The 9,911-nt window shown below is 39.7% G+C and overlaps 1 protein-coding gene across 1 annotated transcript; it reads left to right on the top strand.

The window, feature by feature from the left end:
- The first annotated feature begins 2,390 nt into the window (after window positions 1-2,390).
- LOC109088985 (THO complex subunit 4-like) lies at window positions 2,391-6,463 on the top strand. Its single transcript, XM_042720903.1, has 6 exons — window positions 2,391-2,744; window positions 4,484-4,645; window positions 5,393-5,540; window positions 5,680-5,746; window positions 5,877-6,066; window positions 6,162-6,463. Exons 1-6 carry the CDS (start codon window positions 2,502-2,504, stop codon window positions 6,174-6,176), a joined length of 825 nt encoding a protein of 274 aa, XP_042576837.1. The 5' UTR covers window positions 2,391-2,501; the 3' UTR covers window positions 6,177-6,463.
- The last annotated feature ends 3,448 nt before the right edge of the window (window positions 6,464-9,911 follow it).

Genomic DNA, 9,911 nt, shown 5'->3' with positions numbered 1-9,911 from the left:
AAGTCTGCAGTATTTTTACTGGCATATTAAAATTAATCTTAACATAGTCATAGTTAAATATATAACACTGTAAAATAAAACGTTATACAATATATGTAAATAATATCTATAATAGATAATATGTTTGAATAAGTTAAGACATTTGTTTGTAATCTTATGTTATATTTATGGTTCATTGGCCGCTGCTTATGCTGTGACTATGCGGTCAGTTAAGCAAGAACGCAACACATCTCAATACTCATAAGAGTGTGTTCTCGCGTCCTTCCGAGTTCGTTCTTCCAAGGAAGCTTGGCAAGACCGGTCTCCACGAGAACACAAGTCCGTTCTTTGCGTTCTTGGAATTGAGAAACAGCCATGGTCTGTCTGAATACTCGATTCTGATTGGCTGGCAGCTGTTGATTAAATTCTTTTAACTGCACGGGTAGTTCCAGGTCAGTTTAATCACGTTCTATATTAATGCGCTTCCTATAAACATTGGTAACCATAGTAACATCTAACAAGTTGTAAATTAACTGACGAAAATAACCGTCATTTTTATCCTTCCGGTCAAATATCGCAGCGCAAATATTATTAACATTTTTAATATGTGAATGCTGGCAAATGACCCTGGCATAAGAGGGATAATCAACGGCTAACGGTGCATTAAACGATTTGAATGCACTTCGCGGAGGCAACCACGTTTATTATCCCTTACATAATCCATTTCGGAGAGAACTGTGAACGTGAGAGAAGCTGAACGTTACTTTTTCGAGAAGAGTTGAGGTAAGTGATCATATCATGACGATATGATTTTTATAATCATAAATCTTTCTCAAAAGCCCTTAGACATATTACAAGCTCCTAATAGATCTCACTATTTTTCAGAAATACTGTGTATTTATGGGAAGTAGCTACCTATTTATTGCCAGTAGTTCGTTTGCTGATATTATTACATAAAAAGACATTCGTTTGGAATCTGGGTGTTTCAGATTTGAATCATGACGAGGATAAATCAACTGTCAAAAGCGTTAAAGTTATTTTAAAATGAATATTAATATTTAAGCATTTGCTCCTATGACTCGTTACTCGTTTATGTTTATCCTTTATTTTGATTGATTTATGTTTGTATGTATTATTTGTAGTATTCTTCAAAAAATATGTGATGCACTTTTCACATATGTTTGAAAGATGCGTCGTCTTTACTGGTGTTTTGTCAGATATTGGACATCTTTCAGCTGCTGCCTGAGTATTAATGTTTCTCAGAATTAATCATTTAACGGCACCAGATGTTCTTTTCCAGAAACTGTGTGATATGGTATTTAAAAGTGCTCATTTTGTAGCATTTGTTCTAATTTTTATATTTACATCATTCTTTTATTGTATTAATCTTTAATAGCCATAGTCATTACTTATATAGTCATTACTCATCTGCCTTGATCTCATTGCCTTAGCCTCCCCAAAGAACCGCTGAAGAACCATTACAGGTGCTTTATAGGTGCTATAGCACTTAAATTGGTTCCCCTATATGAAAATGAGCCAAAGAGCACCTTTAAAGGCGATTTTTTTTTTCAATATTTTTATCTATATATATATATATATATATATATATATATATATATATATATATTCAATATATATTATTAATCATATACACCAGGTTTTCAAATAGTTGTTTCTCAACCAAATATTGTCATTTCATAACAAACCATACGTCAATGGAAAGCTTATTTATTCAGATTTCAGATTATGTATAAGTCTCAATTTCAAAAATGTTGACCCTTATACTGGTTTTGTGGTCCAGGGTCACAAATAGGTTCAACAAAAATAATGCCCCCCCCCCCCCCCCCCCCCCCCAAAAAAAAAGGTATCGAAAAGATCACTTAAGTAAATTATTTTTAAATAGAGCAAATTTCAATGGACTTGGTCAAATTGATATCTCTATATATTACCAGAAGTAGACAGTAGTGAAGTAAATTTAGTAAGTATCTGTACTTTATCAGTGTTTTTCTTTGGAAAACTTTTACTTCACATCATTCCAGTGTCTTTACTCTTTCGTAGTGCAGTAAAAAGTGCAATATTGTGTTTTGCAATGTTGTGAAGTAAAAGTTTTCAAACGAAAAACACTGATAAAGTTGAAAAGTACTTTAACAGCAGAGTGAAAATAGCTACTTCACTGCTGTGCGCATCTGTATATTACAAAGATAAGCCTAAATGTGTATTCATTAACAACAAAATAGTTTTAGTAAGGCTTATAATTATTATATTTGCATTAGTGAGTTTGGAAAGGTCGAAAAACAAAAGCCAGAGAGAAAATGACAGCATCAACTTCTAATATTTATGTGTAGAGAGGAGCTTAAACCGGAAGCGTTCGTCTCACCGATGTAGGTCACGAGCGGTCCCGCTATAAAAGCGTCGCTTCCTCTTCTGTGCATGAACGGTAGTGCAGGGCCAGTGTAGTGCGTCACGCGAGCGGGCTTTGTTTTTATTTGACGGTAGTGTTTAGCGTTAACAAAGGCCAGACGATGGCAGACAAGATGGATATGTCCTTAGACGACATCATCAAGCAAAACCGGCAGCGCGGAGGCGGCGGGCGCGGCAGCGGGAGAGGAGGCCGCGGAGGAGCAGGGGGAGGCCGCGGGGCTGGCGCCAGCGGGCGCCTCGGAAACACAGGCGGAGGTTTTGGAGGCCGCGGCGGCGGATCGGGCCCCATGAGGAACCGCCAGAGCCTGAGCCGCGGAAGAAGCAGACCCACGCCGTACAGCAGGGTAGGAGAAAGCGGAGAAAATCACGGGCGCATCCACACGCCTGGGTGAAGCCCCGTTTTTATCTTTCTAGGCTGCCAGCAAACATGGCGGCTAGCTGGTCCCTGGAGCTTCTCTGGGAGTGTAGCTCGTTAGATATATATTGTGCATAATGTGTTCTCTCCCTAAGCCCTTTGTCTTGCCATCCGAGAGAGCTTCGAGCACCGCGCGTCTGGAGCGGCTCGTGGAGCCCCTATCCTGCGGCCGTCGACGCCATTTTGGAGACGGCTGATCCCTTTCATTCAGCCGAAGCTCTCTTTGTTTGACCACATCCAGCGCACATGCTCACACGGTCCGCGGCTTGTGATTCTGAAGAGTCTGCCCTTTTGTGTGTGTGAGAGCTAAAGCCCAGCTTTAAGAAGGCCTCTGTTCTTCGCTGGAGTGCGGCTTTTGTTTGGGAGGGGTGTCGCGGTCTCAAAATGTCCTTGAAAGCAGAAATATAGATATAGTGTTGGAGCCGCACAGGATAAACGAACTTTGACCATCTCTGTCCAGCGGTTATGGAGAATCGCCTTGCTAATAATTTCTAGTTTGAGCTTAGTGAGGCCAGTGTTTATGTCAGCACGTCAAAATGGCGTGGCCTCAAAATGGACGCTCCGAAGCGGCTTCAGATGCCAAGCATGGACCCTTTGATGGCCTCGTTTTAACCACCTATTTTGGACTTATTTGCCGTGCTCCTTCTCACCGGAGAGCAGCGGAACATCCCCTTCCACCGTATGGAGGCCTGCTGGGATTCATTGGAGTGAACGGCAAGAGACTCTTGGGTTTCTGGAAGCTAATTAGCTTGCTACCGAAGAGGGGGCAGCTTCTAAGGGAACATAGTGGTGTTTACTACAATAAGCTACACTGAGTTCACTTGTTAACCCTGCTCTAGTAACTGGTTATTTTGGCGTTATACGTGTAATACATGTATAGTCTTTTGAATTAACCCACTGGTTTTCTTAACTTTAATTCTTGGAGGTCAAAACCGGTAGGATACGTTAGGGGGGACTTACTGTACTGTTTTGTATGTTTGTTTTGATGGCATTTCATACACCATTAATTCCTAAATTAGCAACCATTTATATATAAAAATTGGAGAATTTCTGTAAGTGTTAAAACTATAAAATGGTGCAAAGACATTTGGAATCTATATAAAAATAACATTTTTATATTTTCTATGTGATATACTCTTATCAAATAATACTTTTAAAAAAGACTAGTTAATCTCCTTCAAAGTTCCCTCAAGGTTTTATTTTCTGTATTTCCAATTTTCCTGTGCAAGTCACTTTTACCATGAAGATCATGTGTGACTTTAGACAGTTTAGCTCATGTCCACATTTTCATGTGTGCCTCAAAAGTCACCAAGTTTTGTACCATTCTGATGAAGTGCAATTGTAAAAAATCAAAATGTAAACTTCTAAAATGATCAACCACCAGAGGGTTTACCTTGCCTCTGCTGAGGTCTAGTGATTCGCACATCCAGTGAAGTTAGGACAACATAATCGAACCAACTCTGTGCTACCAGCTGTGTCCTGCAGTGGTTTACTTGTTTGTAGTGATGGGGTGGGCAGGGATTGCTGGAAAACGCAGTGAGCGCACTGGGTGCCCCTGGCCTTGTTGAAGCGGAGCCCCCTGCTTGCCCCAACACCCAGCCGAGTGGACTGTCAGTGACAGACTGGGGACCCGAAGTCAGCAGGTGCGTTCTCTCTCATCTGTTGCAGCCCAAGCAGCTCCCAGACAAGTGGCAGCATGACCTGTTCGACAACGGCTTCAGTGCGAATGCTGGTGGTGGAGGCAGCGGTGGTGGTGGAGCGGGCGTGGAAACCGGAGGAAAGCTCCTCGTGTCTAATCTCGACTTTGGAGTCTCCGATGCAGACATTCAGGTTGGCATCACTAAATTGTGCATTGAAGAGTCTTTAGAGGGATAGTTCACCCAAAAATGAAAATTCTGTCATTACTCACCCTCACGTTCCAAACCCGTAAGACCTTCGTTCATCTTCAGAATACGAATTAAGATTTTTGATAAACCCCAAATCTTTCTTACTCTTCATAGACTGCAATGTAACTGAAGTGTTCCCAGACCCAGAAACGTATTAAGGACATCAATGAAACAGTCCATGTGACATCAGTGGCTCAACTTCAATTTTGAGAGGCTACAAGAATACTTTGAGCACAAAGAAAACACATACTTTATTCAATTATTTTCATGAGATAATGTGTTCTGTCGTTTTGGAGATTCCCACGATGCGCACTTTCCCTAGAACTTAATCCACGTCATTTACGTTCATGAGAAAGCATGCGTGCTGAACGTAAACAACACTGATTACATTCTTGGGAAAGCGCGCATTGAATAAATTGAGTTATTTTTATTTTTTGTACACTGTTCTCCTAGCTTCGCAAAAGTTGAGCCACTGATGTCCTTGCTATGTTTCTGGGTCTGGGAACATTAGTTGCATTGCTGTCTATGGAGGGTCAGTGTTTTGTCAAAAATATCTCTATTTGTGTTCTGATGAACGAAGGTCTTGCGGGTTTGGAGCGACGTGAGGGTGAGTAATGACAATTTTTATTTATGGTTGAACAATCCCTTTAAATGTTTGGATCCTGTATCTGAGGGATGGTTTGTGCTGCAGGAACTGTTTGCTGAATTTGGCACTTTGAAGAAAGCAGCAGTACATTACGACCGGTCGGGACGCAGCCTCGGCACTGCGGATGTTCACTTTGAGAGGAAAGCAGACGCTCTGAAAGCAATGAAGCAGTACAACGGTGTTCCCCTTGATGGTAAGTGTGCGTCCTTACAAGCTTTTCCTCGGCTTTCAAGACACCATCAGATTATGAAAGCCTCTAACAGACCTGAAAGTCATTGAAGCCTGTTGAATTGGTCTGGCAGCAATTCTCAGTCATGTAAACTCTCTTTCAGGTCGTCCAATGAACATTCAGCTTGTTACCTCACAGATCGACGCACAGAGGCGGACTCCGATGCAGGGGTAAGGATGAACGGGTTTGGATTTTTTTTTTTTTTTTTTTTTTGTTGTTGTTTTTGGCCTGACTGAACTTATTTTTTATTATTTATTTTTTATTTTATTTTTTATTTTATTTTTTTCCCTCTCCTTACAGTCTAAATCGCGGAGGTGGTGGCATGAACAGAAACAGAATTGGGGGCTTTGGTGCACAGAAAGGTCGTGGGGGACGTGGCGGTGGAGGGGCCAGAGGTCGGGGGCGAGGCGGTCGAGGCGGCGGTGGCAGCAGCAAACAACAGCTCTCTGCTGAAGAGCTGGACGCCCAGCTAGATGCCTACAACGCCAGGGTGTGTAAACTAATTCAGAGATGCTTTTAAAATGTCCCTTTTTATGTTTCTAAAAGCTGGTAGTAATCTCCATGTCCCTGTTGTTTTTCAAACAGATGGATACCAGCTAAACGAGTCGAGCTGCGTTCCCCACGGTTCTGACACGGGAGAGGTCATCGTTGTAATAGCATTGAACATGCCGGATGTTTTACACTCGCGTCTTCAGAAGTGATTTAAATTTGTCTATCGGTCTCTTTCTCCTTTTAAAATGTTCGTGTTTTTTACCTACTTTGTTTTATTTTTGGTTTCCTTTTTGAGAAAAACCTGGTTGAACTGTAGGATTTAAGGGATGGTCTCATCTTGACCATTTTTGTGTAGATCATTGAAATTAAAAAACCTGCAGTATTTAGTAACCACATGATGTCTCCGCTTCCTCTGTGTACACATTGCCTTCATTACACTGGAGAATCTTGAGTTCATGTAGTATTTCAGTCCATAAAACTCGTTGCAGTAAGTGCACTACTCATGTCAGCCACAAGGTGTCGGCAACTTTGTGTTTTGCTCTTATTTAAATTAATGAGGTGGCTAAGATGTGTCTGTACTAGTCTAAAAGGGTGTTGACGGGTGTCAAAATGTGTTTTTGGTTTCAAAGTCAAAATATGGTTGCTGCATGCTTAAGGCATTGTTTTGTGTGAAAAGCTTTCTGAATTGCTTTGCATTCACGTGGCTTGGGGCCCGTTTCAAGTTTACCAAATACAACTGTTTTAGTCTGACTTACTGTCAGATGATTTGGTTCAGATAAGTCAGTCTAAGTGAAATAAGCCTTGACTTGTTTTATGAAACAAAACAAAACCCAAAAGCACAAAAAGATTCAAGCTTGATCCTGGCCAGAAGAGGGCGAGAAAGATTCAAGCTTGATCCTGGCCAAAAGAGGGCGAGCTTCTGTCCTGAATGTTATTTAATTTTTATTTTTCCCAGTTTGCCGCTGCAGAGGCAGGTGATACTGTAATCACATTAATGCTTGCATTATTCTTAATAGCCTCTATTAGGCAGATGTCTGTCACAACAAACATGCAATGTACAGATAACCCAGAATAACATAATTTAAGGAGGACACGGAAAATAGGCTGCTGCTGCTGCTATTATATTTCTCTCCACGAATTCGTAGCCATGTCGACCCGTATATCTGTTTACAAACTCAAATTTATAACAATAAAATAAAAATAAAAAAATACAAAACCAAATTCCAAATAAATGTCCATTATACATAAATTTCTGTGTGTGTGTGTGTATGTAATATATCATGTGTGTGTAATTGTGTGGTGTATTAATATTATAAACGTTTATAATAAAAAAAATATTGTATGTCTATATAAATGAACCCACTTAGTAAGTCACTCGAGTATTTTTTAAATACAGTAAATCGTCAACCTTTAACCCCTACTTTATATGGATATAGCGCCAGAAAAAGATTCGAGCTTGATCCCTGAAAAAAGTCAAAAAATCAAAAAAATCAAAAATATCCGAGCTCGAGATCCTGTCCAAAATGTTATTTAATTTTTATTTTATTTTATTTTTTCCCCAGTTTGCCGCTTGCAGAGGCAGGTGATAAACAGACATTACTTTCTGTCCTGAATGTATTGTTTTAGCACTATTTATTCCAGGCCTGGCAGAGGCAGGTGATACTGTAATCACAAATAATTTTTATAGATCACACAATTTAAAAGAGGACACGGGAAAAATAGGCTGCTTCTATTATATTTTCTCTCCACGCATTTTAAAATATATTGTTTACAAACAATAAACTGCACATGAAAAAATAATCACTGTTTCCACAGATTGTCAACCTTAATATTAGCGCTTTTAACAATACAGATTGGTCTTAAAGCAGCATCTTTCAGTATTAAATAGGAAAATAGTGTGTCAATAATGCTTTAGTGCTGTCAAATGATTAATCACGATTAATCACATCCAAAAATAAAAGTTTTGTTTACATGATGTATGTGTCTGTGTATATTTATTATGTATATATAATTACAAAAACATGCATGTATACATTTTAAGAAAAATCATGTTTATATATTAAATATATTTATATATAATATAAAATATAAGAAATATATAAATATATATAAATGTAAACATGTAAACAAAATATTTACTGTATGTGTATGTATTTATATATACATAATAAATATACACAGTACACATACATATAGTATGTAAACAAAAACTTTTATTTTGTATACAATAAATCTACACAAATTATTAAACTTAAACAACAAAGACATTTAATCATTTTACTGGTATTCCACTTACTTTTGTGTATATGATATTTACCCATTGTAATATTTAAGATCAATGACATCTTTTTTGAAAGACCATCTGCATAAACCAAAACCTGAAACAAATTTAGTTATGGGAGATCAGTATTGATATCAATATTTAGCCAACTGTAAAGTTCGCCTTTTATCGGGTGTTTCTCTCCTGACTGTTTGCTGTGGACGCTCTTCACCTCACGGTTGGGTCCTGCGAGCCGGGGGAGAGAGAAGTGTTTTAACTTATTCCTGTACTTGTGTGTGTGTGGATGAAAGAATGAATGGGGAGGGTGTGTGAAGGGCGATTGGTGTAAGAGGGAGAGTCGGGGAGTGTAGGAACGGAGTAACACGCCTTAATTACGTGTGCAGTGTAGGTTGATGTGTTTTCAACAGGGGGCACCACTGTGTTAATGTATTTCATTTGAAGACTCACTCTGTCTGTGTGTGTGTGTGTGTGTGTGTGTGTGTGTGTGTGTGTGTGTGTAGATGATTTTTTTTTTTTTTTTTTTTTAAGAAGCTGTATTTATTCCAATTGTAATAAAGTTAGTGTTGTTTTCTTAGGTACAACGACTGGTTGTGGAGTTCTATTCTGATGGACAGATTTCAATAAGGTTCATGGCATTATTTTGTCGCCAGTATAGGCTATACTTGCCAATCTTCAACTCAGGCAATTTAACAGATGCATTTGAATATGTAAGGGTGTTTTGTACTAGGCTAATTGTTTTAAAGATGGAGGGATATGGCTTTACAAAAAGAATTAAACTCTCTAAAAGAACATTTTATTTCAAATTTCTCCATGAATGAATTATGTTGAATAATTTTCATCTAACATATCTAAAACGTAAAAAAAAAAAAAAATCATACCACTCTTGTGTGCATACTGTCTGTTTATTGTAATGGTTCTGTTACTCCGCAAAGTAGAACCATGCGGTGTAGAATTTTGGGTGAATGAGAGAGAGAGAGAGACACACATGCGCAGAACACATAAATAAAGCGAGAGAGAGTGATCCAGAAAGTGAGACCCCAACGCGCTCGACGGTGTTCCCGGAAGTGTGTCGCTCACTGGCGTCGCCGCCGCTCCCTCCTCATCGCGCCATTGAGAAGTCAGGGAAGCGTTCTCTAACCCATTGACTCGCAGTACCCGCAGGTCCACGGTAAGTTTTCACAACAGAAACACCACGAAGAGCTCATATAGCGCGTGCAGATATTATCCTACACCCCTTTCGCTTGCGTTGACTTTTTTTTTTTTCCCGGTAGCTTCGAGTCTTTTGTAGCTCGTTGACGTTAGCCGCGGCAGGTTGATAACGTTACATGCATTTCCTGCCGGCTCCGCCAACTGTTACATTCAGTCCTTTATAAAGATGATCAATGAAAATCCCGGCTGGATGTGATGTTATGGCTCGCACCGGAGGGATCGCGTCTCCAGTATTCGAGCACGTCCTGGCCAGCCCAGTTTGGTCTGAATTGATCAGCAGGCGTTGTCTGAGAGCCGGTCCGTGGCGGAACATCACACTTAACCATCATTTCTGCGTGTGGGATTGTTACTGT

Source organism: Cyprinus carpio, chromosome B3 (assembly GCF_018340385.1).
Source record: "Cyprinus carpio isolate SPL01 chromosome B3, ASM1834038v1, whole genome shotgun sequence".
In the NCBI taxonomy this organism is placed as follows: domain Eukaryota; kingdom Metazoa; phylum Chordata; class Actinopteri; order Cypriniformes; family Cyprinidae; genus Cyprinus; species Cyprinus carpio.
Note: the sequence above shows the minus strand (reverse complement) of the source record. Positions and strands in the feature narration are given on the sequence as shown.

Excerpts from the sequence above, each read along its gene's own strand:
- LOC109088985 (XM_042720903.1), top strand. The coding sequence starts at position 2,502 with ATGGCAGACAAGATGGATATGTCCTTAGACGACATCATCAAGCAAAAC. Across the intron at positions 4,646-5,392 it reads TCTCCGATGCAGACATTCAG|GAACTGTTTGCTGAATTTGG; the intron begins GTTGGCATCACT and ends TTTGTGCTGCAG. Across the intron at positions 5,541-5,679 it reads CAACGGTGTTCCCCTTGATG|GTCGTCCAATGAACATTCAG; the intron begins GTAAGTGTGCGT and ends ACTCTCTTTCAG.